We start from the raw sequence: 18,196 nt of genomic DNA, 5'->3' as shown, positions 1-18,196 counted from the left end.
TATTGAGATCTTACCAAAAATACTAACCTAACACAGGTATATGTACAAAAATAAAAACAGAAAGCTCTCCAGGCACATGTCTTTCGTATATTATATTTTTAATTAATTATAGGTTGTCATAAAAGCAAAAGTTATGACAGTGATAACAGTTACACACTTGTCCTCAAGATATATCTCTGAAGCAAGGAAAAGCAGTGACTGGCTGCTTTACCATGTCTTCATCACACATATTATTGCTTATTTACTTTTCTAAACGAGCCAAAGAAAAAAAGCATTTGTATGTTGTTATGTAGATGATAAAGAAAAAAATATATTTTTATCCATAGGATAAAGCTTGAGGATTAAGGATGCATATTGCTTTTGTGACATCTCCATCCATTTATTTTACTCCAACAAAAATATTCATTTAGCGCTTTTAGTCTTTTAAAATCTCCCCCATCGACAAACTAACCTAATGATGAAATAAATAGTAAATCATTGCTCATCAGCATTGCATAAAACATCTAGATTGGAGACATGGCACCTAATTTGTAAGTGTATCTATCTAATGTAGCCAAAACCTGTTTAAGCCAAATCTTGTAAAATATCTTTTTCCTAATTATTTTTATATTTAAAGGTAAGTATAAAATATTTTTCATTTCGATGAAATGACACTTCCACTGCCATGCTTCATAAATTTTATCATATGTATACGAATTGAGCCCTCTTCTTAACAGCAGAAATATGAGCCTGTCCTCAAAAGTTTAAAAAATAATGTTATGGCGAAGTCTCGTCTTTTCTTTTTAATACAGAGTAATAAGAGTAAAATAGTTCAGATCTTTTTGTTTTTATGGCGAAACAGTCTTCTTGAGCTGGGGGTCCTACATCTAATTACACATATATCATATATATATATATATATTGGTCTCTTCCTTTCCAATATTACATAGTTTTATGACCTATAAAGCTTCAATATGTTACAGCGTATTCCATGCATGTTATATTTTTTAGGTTATAAATAGAAAAAATTCCTGATGAATATATATATATATATATATATATATATATATATATATATATATATATATATATATATATATATATATATATATATATATATATATATATATATATTCTCACGTATTGATTCACGGATGGAAAAATGTGATGACACTATATTCCGGGATATCATCCGTTCGCTCGTTGAACTCCGACTGGAATCCTGCAAATCCTGCATCCGACTGGAATCCTGCAGACGTTTCGCCAAAATCTCACTTGGCATCTTCAATGCTGGCGCTCCGAAAACACTTCGAACACTTCGGAGCGCGAGCATTGAAGATGCCAAGTGAGATTTTGGCGAAACGTCTGCAGGATTCCAGTCGGATGCACGATTCCAGTCGGAGTTCAACGAGCGAACGGATGATATCCCGGAATATAGTGTCATCACATTTTTCCATCCGTGAATCAATAGGTGAGAATATATATATATATATATATATATATATATATATATATATATATATATATATATTTTGATTGATAGTCATTTTGCTAGAAAATACCTTCCCAGAGAATGTATTTAGCATTGTGAAATAGATAGGTACCTATGTGCACAACACATGTGGAGGCTATTTATCTAGTATTAAAATCTTTTAATGTAAAAGAAAGTTTTTAACCTTTTCTAATTTAATAAAAAAATTCTCACAATTTTCTAATAAAAAATAGAATGAAAATCTTGAAATTTTGCTGTTAGAAAACATTTTCATACGGGTGTTTCTTCATCCTTGTCTGTGCTACTGTGAAAAAAAAAAATCAAAATATGTATTTTAAATATATATCTTGAACTTACACTTACCAGAAAAAAAAAACATTTACTTATTAACTTGATATGCCCAACACCATCTATAGTTAAAGAAAGCAGCATTAGTACCAAACCACAACTAGATATTAGTATTACAATATAAGATTTTAACCTAAGTAGTGGCCCACAGTAACACCTATATCTGTGCTTAAAGCGTTTTAAAAATTATTTTGCTACCTGCTATTTTTATTTAATAAGTTATGTAATAACAGATTATTGTTGGCTAATCAGCTAAAAAACATTTTTACAACTATATGTTATCAGAAAATGCTAAAACCTGAGTGGACGATTCCAATGTTTAAAATTCTATAAAATAATATCTGTCGCTCTATATTATGTGAATTAAATCATTCTCTACACACACAAAAAAAATCGCAAGTACTTACGATGAAGGTTCTGGAGGCATGCCAGAGTGTATCATCGACACAGGTGGAACTAAAGGTGGCGAATCTCTAATGCTACCACCTGCAGAACCATGTAAAGATCCTAAGACTGAACCGATTCGTGACCCCATTCGAGACCCGGTTGATCCATGAAAATCCATACAAGGATTATTTAGGTCATTTGTCACGGGAGACATCATCCGATTACTAGGATGAGGTGACAGGTCGGGTTGGCCATAGCTGGTGTGGATTTGGATGTGATCCTCTTCCGCTAAATGGGTTATTTTTAATATTGATGAGAGGAATGTGGAAATGCATTCATTAAAAGAAAATGTTATAACTTTACCAACCTGAACATATATTGTCTTTGGATAGCAAAAACAAGGAGAAAAATATTAGTGAATACAAATTAATATAAAATAGACGCTATTTTACATATTTACCTGTATAAGGAAATAGATACTTGTCACCCATCTGATGCTTTTCATCTATGTCAGAATATCTGTCATAATCCTGATAGTTTACATTCTCATGTGGGATCATTTTTTGCATGTATTCATTTTTGGTATACATATTAGGGTTATAACGATTATTATAATGAGTCCTAATCCTATACTGCTCTGATTCAATGACAGGCAGGCATGTTTCAGAGGTTACATCAGGATGTGGTAGAGGATTTGGTGAACTGGTTTTATGGAGCAATTCATTGTCGGAACCGGTTTCAGCTGACCACCGACCAATATCTAAAGGCAACGTGAATTAAAATTAACTGAAACGAATAATGTTATAATTTACCATTAGGATTCGGAAGATATGATTCAGGAAGTTGACTGGACCACCTTGAACCGTAAGTTGGTTGGATAGCTGGGAACAACTGGGAATTCGTCACAACATTTAAGGAAGGGGGAGTGCCACATCTTGACACTACATGTTCTGTAATGTTTGGCAAATATCCTTGTCTGGCTGACATATGGATCCTGCTGTGGTGCTTTTTAGTACTTGATTCGTCGTCATCACTCGAATGGCTTGAAGCTATAAACACAGAACATGTAACAAATGAAAACAAATGCAATTTCATAAAAATTTTAAAATTATAACCATTTTCGTATTAAGATATTTATGATTATTAAAGCTCGTATTAAAACCTAAAACTAGATTAAAACTATTGTAAATTAAAAACTCCAAATTCATTGAAAATTCAAATTAAATGCTTAAATTAAAAACGCGCAAACCTAAATCCAGACTTCTTCCTTCAGATCCGTCGCTATCTGAATCACTATCACCCCGATTTCTTTCCCTGCTTTCTTTTAAATCACTTTGTTCAGTCACTTCTCTGCGCCTCAGATTAGTAGTTTGGTCAAAGCTTCGTAAGTATGAAGGTACATCGCTGGTAGAATTGTAGTTAGAGGTAGAAGTTGATGTATTACGAAGATGTGTATCGCTTCTGAATTTCAAATGGTTTTCAATTCAATTTACTTATACGTTCACACTATTAAGCATTGAACCAACCTGTAAGGACTAGAACTAGTCTTGGTGGTAGACCTAGATGTCGTACTTGATGCAGAAATTCCAATGTTTCTGCGTTTTTGATCCACACTTGAGTGATATGCAAGAGCCGAACGCTAAAATTAATGCATTAGTATAGTAGAACACAAATTAAACGCATACTGACTGATTGGATAGTTATATTTTGGCTACTTGTACTAGGTACTCCGGCAACTGATGCTGTATCCAATAGAGGCACTTTTTTACCTAAGCACCTCATAAATGTCCTAAAATATGAACCAAAATTGTTTGAAATGAGTCCTTTAAAAGATAAATACCGTAAGAGATTCTGTCTGACTCTATTATTTGCGAAGCAATAACCCGCTAACGAGAATGCAGCATGAATTAAAACCGCACACGATAGCAACGGCATTAGCAAGGGATGTCGTTCTGAAGCCGCCAACAGGGCCAAGACCCAAGTGGCACCTAACAATGGCAAGGATATTACTGATACCCATAACAAAGTCCTAGAATGTAATACACAAATATAATTAATGACTAATATTTCTGAAATAAAGAATTGTATTATAGAAAAATACTTTACCTGAGATTGCCAAAGCCCAGTACATGATCTTGCAAAGTAAATGCTGCCCGAATGCAAAGCACCAATATACAAAGGTTAACAAACGTGAGTAAACATGTTGGCCCAACTAAACTCCAAATGACACTTTCGTAGAGTGAAACCCAGCAACTAAAAAATTTATCATAAATTCAATATGTAAATTAAATACAAAATTTATCGACACCCACAAGTAATAGTTGCCATATTGGTGAGCCCTAACGCCAACTGACAGAGCAACAACGACTGCTGGAACAACATAACCAATGCTGTAATAGAATCTCATTGGTCCATGATTAATATCTCTCATTTCTGTCAGCATCCTGTATAAGTGCACTGCATCAACAGACATCCAACAAAAAGACGCTAACCATAAGTAGTGCAGACCAATAGCGATCAATTTACAGGCAAACTTAAACAAAACACACGCATAATGGTTAAACTATTTATTACCTTAATATTTTTTAAACAAAAATTTTGGTAATAAATCCCATATCATAAAACTTTCATTAGTCACAAAAAATACTTACTTCTTCAGATATCATCGCTTTTCTGGCCTTTAAGGTTACAAAGTAAAGAAGTTCAGCTAAAAACACACATAATACCAAATTTTTTCGAATGGTGTTCGAATTTGTTTGCAACCCTCTAATTAGTGCCAGTATTAAATAAGTTCCTAGCAATAAAGGCAGGGCTATTGCAAAACTGCTGTAACTCGATATGTCTTCTAGGAGTGACGGTTCTGGTATGTACTAAACATATAATATTAGCTTAATATTATTAAATGAAAAAACTATTACCTCAAGATCAACCACATCGACTAACACCGCAAAAGTTGACAAATGATTGCAGCTACAATTGATCAAGAGCGGCTCGTTGAGTGATTTTTCAAACCAATCATTATCCACCTCAGTCCGACATCCCACTCTGGACCATTCTCCAAATCTTTTGAATTTTGTTAAGTTTTAAAACTGACTAGTTAAAATAATAACTAATACTTACCCCTTGACAGTTGACCAATGCACACACTGCGGATTAGACCTCTCATTAAACATGGTGTGATTAGAATTTAACCATATTTGTAGTCTAATGGGTATATCTAACTGAATATTGGACAAACTTTTATAGAACAGTTTTTTGCGGATGTTTTTATCCCGTTTCATTCTGTTATTTTCAGATCGAAAGTAACGAGCATCGTTTTCGTGAATTTTTACTTCTGGCTCCATAAACATACTGCCAGTCTGTTGAGGAATGTTAATTTCTGGCAGTTGTATGTCGTTGAAGTTATTGATAGTCTCAGTAGATTTTTCTATCGCATCAACATATTCAGGAACTAATACGCTAACAGTTATTAATGGGGAGCCCAATGTAAGATCAACTCCCCACCTTCTTACCACGGAATCATGATACGACTTGGGAAAAAGGCTTCCAACTTCGTTGTATTGAACATAACTAACAATAGCACTATCTCTCGAAACACTGTGTTTTGTGATGATTTCTCCAATTTCTACAGGCTTGATACCCAGTAAATGCAAAGGTAGCAAAATTCTGGTATGCTGATCAAATTTCGATTTGTCTAGGAGATAGTTGTTGTATTTTGGAAAGGCCACAAGAGGACCTTGACCTTGAGGAATTTTATTATCTTGCAGAAAGTCCGACGTGTCTGGTAAAATTACACTTTCTGTGGTGTACAGTTGTCTATGGACATTATAAGATGTAATTTCTGGTTCATATCCATATAGAGACTCGGGTGTAACTATGTCCAAACCCAAAACTAAAATGATAAAATAATCAAGATGCAAATTGCAGTTGTTTAAGTAAAAAAAGACGAATAGGCTATAAAAAATTCACGTAATTGAGTCAATTTGAAGTTGCAGTTTAAATTTTATAATAATAGTTTTATAGCAAGAATAAACAGGTTTTAATTTGATGTTCTATGGTAATTGTATTTTAATCGCTCTTCATCCGGTGCTTCATCGGCAATGTCCAGCAATAGAACTCCAAAGAAGAGATCATTTCTCAGAAGAATGCATATTTATGTAATTTACATATAAATAATTTGCTTAGTTAAAATAAAAAGTTATTCTTACCCACATTCGGTGATACAATTTCAAAAGGATTTGTATATGTGTCATGTTGACTTTCCAATAAAACATTGATATATTTTTCCAATAATCCAATTAGATCTTCCACAGAGTGACCAGTGAGGTGATTAATTCTAGTCCAGTGATCGGCGTATTTTTCCGAAAGTATTACATTGACTGAGAGGACAAGATTGCTGATGTAATCTTTGTCCTGACTGTGGGACAGATTTAGCCCGTGAACACTTGATTCATATTGCAGTAATTCCTTTATTAAATCATAGGCGATCATTACATCAGCACCATACAACAATTTCGAGGAATTTGTCGCTTTCTGAAGATCATGCCCTAGTTTTACAACGACGAAGGTATTTAGAGGAAGATCTCCAGATTCAATATTCGAAAGCTGATAAATGAGAACACGTAAATAAAATAAAGTAAAATGGTAAATTTCTGTACCTGTTCTCTTAAATCCAGAAACGAATCCGATGTGCAATTAAACATATCCGGCTCTTGCCAACCTCCCATTTCATTATCACATTTTCTGGACACTTTACCATGGGAACCTTTCGGACACAATTCAATAGCTTCGAGGCCAAAAACGGTCCTTGGCCACCAAATTCCATGTGTTGATGATCTTGGGCATCCATCATAAACCACTATTATAAAGTGTTAATTTATATCACATTTTAAAAAAAAATACGTGAAATAAATGGTTGCACTACAATCTGACAGGCAAAATTGTTTTATCTGTTTACTTTTGGACAACAATCGTTTTTTTTTTCCATCATTTCCCGAAACCTTTGTCTTTCTGAACATTTTCATATAAAACCATTTTTGCGCTTTGACGGTTGAAAATGTGATATATCGAAAAGACTTTTATTAAGTGTCCGACCCAATTCAAACAAAAAATTTTGATAAACGTTAAATTTTAATATTTTGAATTCATTGGTTTGAATATGCTTTAATCCTTAGTTACTACAAAATTGAATCTAGAAGACTTAACTATAGGGGCGGACTAGCTATAAAAAACATACCGCTCAGTTTTCTTAATTCTTATTAGGTTTTAAATTTTTCTGCTCACGACACGGAATAAATAGAAGATTATTTTGTTTGATTTAAAACTGTTTTTTAAATTAAATATTACGTTTATACGTATCTCCAAATTTTCTTAAAAAAAAAAGGAAACATGGTATATTAGCGTGATGAACACTGAATATTTCTAAAAAAGTCTATCGATCCTTCAAATGAACTGAGTTAATTACCCCTATAAAACCCTTATCTATTAATATATTTTTTATATAAAATCTGAATTGAAATTATCTAAATTAATTTTATACCCTATGAACTTAAGTTAAAAAAATCAGGATTGATTGTTATCGACCATGTCGAAAATATCGAAAACTTCAGGCTAGTGTTTAAATTATTTCAAAATGCTGGGAAGATTATTCGATACTAATTTTGTGGTGTTTACGACCCCTATATTCAATTCATTTTGTACCTACCTGTTTATCATTATACTTTATTTTTGTGGATCTTTATAAATTTTCTAACAGAATATTTTAAAAGTGCTAATTTATTTTTTCACATTTGCATTTTATTGATATTCTTTGAAAATATTTATTTTTGTTCGGATAGTTTGTCTTAAAAAAAAATAGAAGCGTTTGTAAAACAAACATTTTACGTACACAAATAAAAGTAAACATCTTTTATAATAAAACAACCAAAAACCTGTATATTGATAGCGGTCAAAGTTAATAGTTAAGTTGCTACTAACCTTCACAGCCTTTCAAAGTAATCTCCGCATAAGAATTCGGGCACGAGTCACACTTCTGTCCTATGACACCCTCCTTGCATTTACATTCTCCAGTTTCATGGTCGCACTGCGAGTTGTACGATCCCACGTGGTAACAATCGCATGGAATGCATTCAGTCGATCCCTTGGGCTGATAGTGATTCTCTCGGCAATGGCAAGTTCCAGTATTTTTGTCGCAATCCGGATTGTAACCAGCGCCGACATCACAGTCACAAGGACCGCAAACCGGAAATCCCCACCAACTCGCCGGACACGGTTGCGTTCGTTTTTCTTCGCAATATTCACCAGAGTAATCAGCTGAGTCACAAACACATTCATAACCTTTTTTGAACTGATTATTTTCTTTGCATACTCCCTCGTTGTCGCAGGGATTAATAGTACATATCGGAATACAAAGTGCTCCTACATGGCCCGTGTTGCATTCGCACTGAGATTTACCCCAACTGATCTTGCACCAAGACGTATCTGGGCACTCGTTTTGGCACTCTTGAATAAAAAAACAACCTTCTTCGACATTATCTTTGACTGTTGGTCTGTTGAGACTGCTCTGTTGATTCCCAATTCTAACATCTTGTATGCAGCCTTCCAAATAACTATAGCCGGCATTTAAACTACTGTAGGTATTATCTGGCCCTCCCACCAGTATTTTTCCCACATACAAACCCTGTATTTTTTCAGGAAATGAAATTAATTCGCTGTATTCGCCGTAGTCAATAGACAATTTTATTTCTGTTCCTAGCCATGTAACTTCTATTCGGTGCCATTCACCATCCGAAAGAAACATCGAATTTAAGGAAATGGTTTCCTCATTGAATGAGTATACTAAAAACCCTTTCTGCAACGATACGACCGCAGAACTGTTCTGGCCCACTTGCACCGACATCAAAAAAGTATCTTCTTGTAATGTCCTGACTGATAATCCATTCAGCCAAGGCAATTGAATAGGTCTTAACAAAGGGTTGAAAGAGAGAGTTCCATCTCCGGAAAAGTGCCACGGATTGCCAATGGTTTGGGAACAGTCTTTACCGCCATAACCTTGCGGACACACACATTTATATAAAGACCACCCATCGATGCATGTTCCCCCATTCTTGCAAGGACCCGAGTTACAGTAAGAGCGTTTCTCTGGGCAACCGATAGATGTTCCATTATCGGTCACAAAAGAATTTAAATCGATGAATTTATGATCTATGTGAAAATCAGCGATACACCCTTCAAAATGGGTATTTTGGATTTCGGAGCGGATTGAGAATTTCGGTAATCCACCCAATTGTAGCGGACCCGTTAAGTCCAGAAAACGATAACAGGTTTCGGTCAAAGAAGCGCACCTAGATTCTAGCGAATGTTCTACGTACGAAGCACACGCCCACTTACTGCCTAGCTCCTTGCCGTGTTTTAATGCAAGTGCCGTGTCACAGTCGTCGATAGAAAGTGTTACCGTTTTATTGTAGTAACTGACAGTCGCTGTATGCCATTTACCATCCGAAACTCCACCCGGCCGCGAAGCTGTTACTTTTGTAACGGAACCGCCAAGAGAAAATTGGAACTGGACATCTCCCTTTTTGATTTCCAATGCTACGAAATCGTGTTCTTCATTATATCTTCCATTGTAAAGGAGTAGCCCGTTTTGAGAGCGTGTTGCAAACTTCATGTTCAAGTGCAACCTTTGCCTTTGTCTTAAACTAGGAAAAGTCAAGAACGATGACTTGGCGAAACTTCGACTTTTCAGTTCGCAAAAAGGAGTATAATGTTCCAGCGGAAATGCACATTCGTCACACACGAATGAACCGTTCTTATCCTTCGAACTGCATACAATGTCTTTTGTACATGTGTCCGGTTTGCAACTGTCTGCCTCCATTGGCATCTCGCAATTTTTACCGGCGTAACCACTAGTGCAGACGCAAGTATAACCTCCTTCCTTAATTTTACATGTCCCATTATTCTTACAAGGAGATGAGTAACACAAATTCACTTCGGTGTCGCAGAGGTAGTGCTCCCGAGATCCGGTAAAGCCTTTGGGACATTGACAAGTAAATGTTGTTACTGGATAAATAGGCCTAAAGAGAATCGTGTCACTGTGTACAAAACCTGAGGCGTTACCAAATTTTAAGACTGTCACACATTCTTCAAAGTTCAAGCACGGCTCCTGGACGCACAGGTTGTCGATAAAAGGTAAAATTTGTACTGTTGACAGTCTACCTAGTAAACCCATATTTAAATATACTTTCTCTTGTAAAAACTGTATAGAATAGTATGCCTCTTTAGGTACGTCAGGTCTCTTAACTGAGAAACTCACATTTAGTATTTTGGATTTTACATTATTATCGTCTTGTATACTAAACACAATAACGTTCTCCCTAGGGCACGGAATAATGGCAGCCAACGCATCAATAAAATATTGCAGTAAGGGCGACAAGAACGCCTCTTTAGTCATTTGATTCAGCTGAACTGTTATAGAATTGAGAAGCATATCTTTTGTAACCAGTCTTACGGTAAGTTGCATAACGGCTTTTACTTCGTTTATGCCGTCGTTTACAGAGACTTCCATGGAAGCGATTTTGGGAACGTTAGTATTCAATTGGGGCGATAAAATTAACTGTCCGGTGGATTCGTTCAAGGCCACCAATTTTGCATTGTTGCCAGATAGAATCTTGAAAACTAGCTTATCTGACACATCCGCGTCAAACGCGGGGATCCGACCGATAGGTCCAGTCGGGAAACAGTCTTTGTAATTGTTAAAGATTACGTGAAAGTCTTGCAATACCGGGGCATTATCGTTAACGTCAGTTACAATAATTTCTACATGCGTGTCGCTTCTCAGTGGAGGGCTAGCTGCTCTCACTATAATGTCATATTTTTTTTTCGATGTTTCATAATCCAGTTCCGTCATTGTCAATAATTCGGCCTTCTCTGAGCCTGGTCGCGTAATTAAAGAAAAACTTTGGCTGTCTTCGCCTCCAATAATCGAGTACTGCACTATAGCGTTTACTCCTTCGTCTGGGTCCTTAGCGTATATCTCACCAACGGTAGATCCGACGGGGCTATTTTCCGGAATATAAAAGACAAGTTTATCTGATGAGAACTCTGGGGGCGAGTCGTTAATATCTTCTATTCTTATCGTTACAGGCACCGAACTACTTAAAGTGGGGGACCCGCGATCAATAGCATATGCCTCTAGTTCGTAATAAGCGACAGATTCCCGATCCAAGCCTTTGTTCGTACGGATTACTCCACTAGTTGGATCTATTACGAAAGAACCGTCCTCCAAATCTTTCTCGCTTAGGGTGTAACGAATTCTACCATTTAATCCTACATCTGCATCAGTAGCCGCGACTTGGACCACTGACGTTCCTACTAAAGCGTCTTCTGGTATACTTCCTGAGTACGCCACCTGCTTAAAGACCGGATAATTATCATTAACATCGAGTACCGATATTTCCACATCAGTCGTGTCGGACATAGCAGGACTTCCCCCGTCTGTAGCCGTTACTGTCAACAAATACCCCGATATTATTTCTCTATCAAGCAGTTTCTTTGTAACAACTGCACCGGTTTGTGGATTGATTGAGAATGCGGAATCCGAACTGAGTTCTTCCCCAAGTGAATAAGTTATTTGCGCGTTTAAACCTACATCATTATCTGTGGCTGATACGACCAATACCGTAGTACCAACAGCGGCGTCTTCGTATACACTGCCAGAGTAAGGCGCATTTTCAAAGACTGGAGCAAAATTGTTGGCGTCTGTTATATTAATATATACTGTGGCTGTATCGGTTCTACCGCCGGAATCGGACGCAGTTACGGTTAATACGTAACGTTTTTCTTGTTTATAGTCCAGCGGCTGCGCCACAGTGATTACTCCCCGTCCATTCTGCGACGTTATGGCAAATCTTCCTCTTACGTTGCCGTTTGTAATTTCGTAATGAATCCTGTTGTCTTCGTCGGCATCGGTTGCGGTGACGGTAGTTACTGGAGTTCCAGGAGATTTGTCTTCCGCTACTACCGCTTCGTATAGCTTCGGCTTAAACACCGGATCGTTGTCGTTCACATCCTGTACTGTGATTATTACGCTGGCACTGGCAGATAGTGGTGGAACGCCCTTGTCGGTGGCAACTACTTGGAACATAAATTTACCCTGGTCTTCTCTATCTAATTCTTTGGTGGTATAAACCCAACCGGAGTGCGAATCCACCGAGAGTGGTAAGCCAGTAGTGCTGGCTCCCGTACCATCCCTAGGGGCTATAGTGTACATTATTTCCGCGTTAGAACCTTCGTCGGCATCATACGCTTGTACCTTCACGATACTGTATCCACTTGGAACGTTTTCCTGGACGCTCTCTTGGAAAAGAGTGGTGTAAAATCTAGGAGCGTTGTCATTAACGTCTCTAACATTGATCAGGAGTTGGGTTGTGTTTGATTTGGAAGGACTGCCGCCATCTTGAGCTCTTATAACTAACCGATAGTTCCTCAAGATTTCGTAATCCAGAGCTTTTATTAACGACACATCTCCAGATAAACTATCTATTGTAAATTGGGACTGCGTGTTACCGCTTATTATTGCATATCGTATTGCGGCGTTGGCTCCCTGATCTGCGTCCGTCGCTTTGATATGCGCCACGACAGGACTCTCGCTCCAATTTATATCTTCATTTAATGTAACCGAATACGTTCTTTCGGAAAATTGCGGATAATTATCATTATCATCCAAAATGTTAATTACTACACTTGTCGAGGAAGATTTCCGGGCCGACTGCGGTGTGGCCGAATCGATTGCTTCAATTACCAAAGTATAGACCTCCGTCGTTTCCCTGTCTAAAGTAGTTCTAGTCGTAATAACGCCGGTTTTCGGATCAATCTTGAAAGCCTGATTATCTTCTTCGTCGGACGACATACCACCTCCATTGACACTCTGAATGGAATATTCCACATCGGAGTTTTTGCCAATGTCTTGATCAGTAGCTTTTAAAGTAATAACTGTCGTTCCTACGCTTACGCTTTCCCTTACACTTGCGTCATATTCAGTCATTTCAAATACAGGTGCATGATCATTGGCGTCCAATACATTGATCTGAAGCATCGTCGTTCCTGATCTCGGAGGGAAAATGTTATGCGTCGCCGTGATACGAAAGTAATGTACGTCGACCAATTCCCTGTCTAACTGGACTCTGGTACTGACGATTCCCGTTTGGGGATCGATGTCAAACATACCTTGTGTTCTGGAGTCTAATAGGCTAGTCATCGAGTAAGATATGGGATTATTTTCGGGATCTCTGGCCTTAACGGTAGTAACCACCACCGGAGGCTCGCATTCCTCAAGAACGCTCGCAACGTAAAGGTGTTTCTCGAAAAACGGAGACTGATTACGCAGTTCTCGCCTAACTCTACGTGCTATATCGGTATCATTAAATTTTTGGTGATGGTAAATAATCTTTAGTCTGTGCTCGGAATTCAGAATGCTTATATTTTTGCACTGGGTTGTAAATGATATGGAAATTTTCCACATTGGTTCTACTATACAAACGTCCCTACTTGCCACCAGGTCTCCCTGGCTACGTTCTATTTTAAATCTGTCGTCGCTTACATAATGGAAGTCCACTTGGCAGAATTTTGTAATAGTATCTGGTAAGAAGCTCAAAATTGAACTGATAAACTGGGATTGTTTTAGGCATATTTTCTTCCATTTCCCAGCGGAAGGTATTGCGAAGGACGCGTAAGTTTCTGATACCCATTCCTTGGCCTTTCCGATTTTTTCTTTTACAGAAGGATGAACATGACTGAATGGATTCCAATTATTATCCGCTCTAAAGCTACGCCTTTCGCGACTAAATTCGTCCAAATGTTCCAAAGTTTCCTCCGAATAATCTGAACAATCTTTTCCGGTAATAAATATCCTTAATGGTAAACTGTAGTATTCTAAGTCTTTCAGTCTTTTCGAAAACGAGTTGATAAATATGGTGAAAAGGTTAGGATAAAATATCCCATCACATTGTAACCGTTGCTGTAACGATATGTGTCCACTTTTTCTATCTACGTTTATCAGCGATTGAACGAACGGTGCTGATCGCCTGGTATCTAATTCGTAATACCTGTCCGATCCGGAATGCTTCACGGAGACATTGAATAGAAGGTCGCCTGCCTGGACGCTTTCTTGATCTACTAGCAAAAGATAGGCGCCTGATAAAGAATAACATAATGCCAGTGATAAAATCGAACAAAGTAAATTAATGTAGTTGTTGACACCCATGTGATGACGAGAACCGGTCATATTTTCTTAGATCAGACGTACCCTAACTACTACAAAACTTCCGATGCTGTCCATGGTAATTCCTCTCTTTTATCTGAAAGAAGGAAATGCGTATCTTTGATTACTAATTTCAGTGTTAAATACGCCATTTAGATACTTCAATATACCTAATCAATCTTACTTTACACCAAAAAATAATACGAAATTGCAAAAATGCAAAATTTATTATTTCTTGCGTTTTGTAAACAGAGATTAATCTGCACAGGTTTAACAAAATGCATTACTCAAAATAAAGATCAGCAATATATGTTAAAAAATTATTACAAATTTAATACGGACAGGAGGAAGACATAGCTTAAAATTACGTATGAACGTTTAGTTCACAATCAAGGGTGACGTATGGAAACAAAATGAAAGAATATCATATGGAAAGAAGAAGAAGAAACTGCACCCGGCTGGGACCTTTTTGTTTGGTACACACTCATAACCTCGGTTTTCACTATAAACTTCAAACTTCAAAGCTTCAATTAATTTAAATGGTTATTAGTTATTAGGTTGGACCACAAAGAAGACTTGATTGATAATTATCTCTGATAATTTGTCACCACCCTGTATATCAGTACTGTGTTTGTTTTTTCACGGGTTAGGGTTACAAACAAAACTGTTTGTGTTTATGTCTTTTCTATAAATTAAATAAGTCCCTTCGACACAATGTCCCAAAAGAAAAAGACTTACCCAAATTATTTTTTCTTAAAATTAATTAGAAATATAAATTACATAAATTCAAACGTTTCGATGTTTCCATGATTCACACAATCAGAGTCTAACACATTGATTCTACACCTATACTAAATTAAAAAAAAAAGACTCGCGAAGCAAGTAGGGCTTTTTTATGAAGCTCTTAAAAATTCCGCGAATGCACAAATGGCCATCATCCAGCTGTAAAAAACTATTGACGAAGCTATTCCAAAAGCGCTTTTCGTCCACTTCATCACGTCACAGACAACAAAAAAGAACGCATCTGCAATTTTCAAGCCTTCTATTGTGTTTTAAGGGATCCTTGATCAATAGGGTTCCGTCTACTTGTTAGGTTTGCCGGCATTTACCAGGAAAAAACTTAACCCAAATGAGGGATCGAGAGAATGAAAGGTTTCCCGGTGAATCATACTATTCACATACCTGGCCGCTTATTATAAATTCGTGGACAAATTTTATGTAATTAAAGAATAATTATAAATTCAATGAAAAATTAATTCGTGTGAAGTGCGTTATGTGAAAAATGGGAACCGAGAGCAATTTTATTATTGAGGCTTTGGCGCTGGACCCTGCTATTAAAAAACGATTTTTTTTACACCATTTGCTTCTTTATATTTTGCACATACATTTTTAAATTTTGCACATGTATCTACACTAATATCTGGTTATCTATAAATCTAGTGAGCACCATCAACAAAATTTGTTCTATGATTTTGTCTGTCACATTTTGCAAAGTATTTTCAAATTTTGGACACTTTATTAACACAATAATTTAAGTTAAGACCATCCACAACGCTTAACTCTAATACTAATACTAATACGGGATGCAAAGGGGTCATAAGTTTATTGAAAAATGGTAATTTAAAAATATGTTTCAAAGGTTGGGTGGTCAGGATTGAAAGATAAAATATTTTTATTTTAACTTAACCGTCGTCGCTACAGCCATTTTAAATAGAAGAACACAAAAAATGTTAAAACTTCGTGTTTTAGATTTTAGGGAAAATGATTGCTTACGATGCCTTTTTTGTTAGCTCACTTGATATTATATGGTCCAAAATATTTTGTTCCAAATAAAATATTTCGGGTTTTGTCTCTTTACGAATACGAAAGTTTAATCTTTTTTGATAGTCCTTAAAATAACTTGCATATTATTTAAATTTTATTTTTTTTTATTTAAAAGATTTACCAAATTTTCTTAAACCAAGATATCAGCCTTTTTATTACCGTATTATTTATTTAATTTCCAAAGTAACGTTTTAGGGTAGAAACCAACTAGGTAAAAGTCTCGTATAAAGTTATATGAAAAAATCATATCAGCATTCCAGTTTGAGTAGAACGAGTTATGGTTAAATTCAGTAGTCTAGTGACAATTTGATGTTTACCTAACAGATGAAATGTAAATAAAAAACATAGACTAAGTTTCTGTTTGCATGATTTCATATTTAACTAAAATTTGTCTTGCCTGCCATCAAGATTAAAATTTGTCTAAAATGCACTATTATTGTGTATTTTTTGTACTTAAATTTGGATACCGGGATGGTAAATGGTTTTGAGTAGAAACGCAGTGATTTGAAACAATTCAGGTTACCAACTTTAAGATCGTTTAAAAAAAATGAAATCAAATTTTGCAGATGCGGGTTTTGATTAGATTTGATTAATCAGGCGTTGCCAAATTTTATATAAAAAATCACTTTTACTTTACTGATGACAATGAAGTTCAGACAATGAAAAACTAAGCGCAGTTTTAAATTTTGACGACCAATTTAGAACTTCTAAATAAAAATTGTTTTCAGATTTTAAAAATCCCGGAAAGAAAGGTTTCGCTATGTCTATATGAACCTTCCCATCAAAATTTTGTCTTTAAACAATGCGAATAACATATTTTTGAATCCCACTATACAAAACTGTCAACAAATGCTTCATGTAAATAGAAAGAAATTTAAAGGTCCGTCAGTAATATAATTAATTGCGTATGGATTTTCATTCATATACAAATTAATATGAACTTATCTGCAATAGCAAAACTATCTTGAAAAATGCAAAACCATTTTATTTGTAAAAATAAATAATAACAAAAAAAGAAACAGTTAAGACCCATCACATTCCGTAAATACCAATGCACTTTATAAATGAAAGTGGACCCAAGAATTTGTGAAATACGTAAATCAGAAAACAGAACATTAAAAACTTACCTTTATTTCTTAAAAAACATTATAAGCACTATAAACTATTTGCTAGAAATTACAACTTAGTTCACACTTCACACCAAGCTTATGCCATTTTATTGTAAGAAGCTCTCTCCCTTTTCCTCGCAATTGGTCAGTTGAGCCACAGACAACGAATGTTGTGTTTCAATATTTTTAAATGTCAGAGCAAAACTTCTTTCTTATACGTTTTTAGAGAAGGATATCCTCAGCCACCCTTCTCGCACTAAAGTGAAAATATCAAAGATAACGAATTTTTCCCTACAAAAAATATTTCTACAGCAACCAGGCATTACCATTAAGATCATGCGCCCAAAGCACTCATTGTGGAACGCTCGCACGGTAAATTGACCAGTAGTGACGTAACGTACGTAAATACACTTTAAAATAAGTGTTATGATGTGTATACGTGAAGCAAACAATTATTTGGGCTTTTAACGCACTAAATTTATCTTCAAAGGTAAATTTCTGCTGTATGCTTTCAATTATTTGATTCTTTAGTGAAGATTGAAAATAACTGCCGCATTTATTGTATTTTTTCGTCACATTTTATTTATTTTATTTACACTTGTCGAAATTGTTAATTTATTTTTTTTTTTAATTTGTTCGACTCATTTACCTAAGCTGTATAAATTAGTAATAGTTTTATATTTTTTATAAATCTCTTCCATAATCTGTTTTAACTACTTTATAATTTGAAATAATAGCATAACTTGTACTTGTAAGAAATAAATATTGACTAAATTATAGAAAAGCACTCCAGGCATGTAT

At 35.7% G+C, this 18,196-nt stretch overlaps 1 protein-coding gene across 4 annotated transcripts; it reads right to left on the bottom strand.

Annotated features, from left to right (window-relative positions):
• Nucleotides 1-1,517: 1,517 nt before the first annotated feature.
• Nucleotides 1,518-17,550, bottom strand: LOC132702836 (protocadherin-like wing polarity protein stan). Of its 4 annotated transcripts, none has more exons than XM_060671655.1 (19): nucleotides 17,414-17,550; nucleotides 8,183-14,559; nucleotides 6,865-7,064; nucleotides 6,415-6,811; nucleotides 5,327-6,098; nucleotides 5,125-5,269; nucleotides 4,858-5,076; nucleotides 4,519-4,739; nucleotides 4,313-4,459; nucleotides 4,047-4,235; nucleotides 3,896-3,995; nucleotides 3,733-3,845; nucleotides 3,456-3,667; nucleotides 3,019-3,255; nucleotides 2,667-2,966; nucleotides 2,574-2,588; nucleotides 2,227-2,494; nucleotides 1,835-1,881; nucleotides 1,518-1,775 (listed from the first exon to the last, which is right to left on the bottom strand). In XM_060671655.1, exons 2-18 carry the CDS (start codon nucleotides 14,484-14,486, stop codon nucleotides 1,851-1,853), a joined length of 9,870 nt encoding a protein of 3,289 aa, XP_060527638.1. In that variant the 5' UTR covers nucleotides 14,487-14,559; nucleotides 17,414-17,550; the 3' UTR covers nucleotides 1,518-1,775; nucleotides 1,835-1,850. The 4 variants fall into 4 exon arrangements, with proteins under 4 accessions (XP_060527638.1, XP_060527637.1, XP_060527640.1 ...); XM_060671656.1 differs by having other exon boundaries at nucleotides 1,724-1,772; XM_060671654.1 differs by lacking the exon at nucleotides 1,835-1,881.
• Nucleotides 17,551-18,196: the final 646 nt, after the last annotated feature.

Source organism: Cylas formicarius, unplaced genomic scaffold, assembly GCF_029955315.1.
Source record: "Cylas formicarius isolate icCylForm1 unplaced genomic scaffold, icCylForm1.1 PGA_scaffold_6__28_contigs__length_40554024, whole genome shotgun sequence".
Taxonomy (NCBI): Eukaryota; Metazoa; Arthropoda; class Insecta; order Coleoptera; family Brentidae; genus Cylas; species Cylas formicarius.
The sequence above is the reverse complement of the archived record's forward strand: the minus strand, read 5'-3'. Positions and strand labels throughout refer to the sequence as shown.

Excerpts from the sequence above, each read along its gene's own strand:
- LOC132702836 (XM_060671654.1), bottom strand. The coding sequence starts at position 14,486 with ATGACCGGTTCTCGTCATCACATGGGTGTCAACAACTACATTAATTTA. Across the intron at positions 4,460-4,518 it reads CAATATGGCAACTATTACTT|TTGCTGGGTTTCACTCTACG; the intron begins GTGGGTGTCGAT and ends TAAATTTTTTAG. Across the intron at positions 2,967-3,018 it reads ATATCTTCCGAATCCTAATG|ATATTGGTCGGTGGTCAGCT; the intron begins GTAAATTATAAC and ends CGTTGCCTTTAG.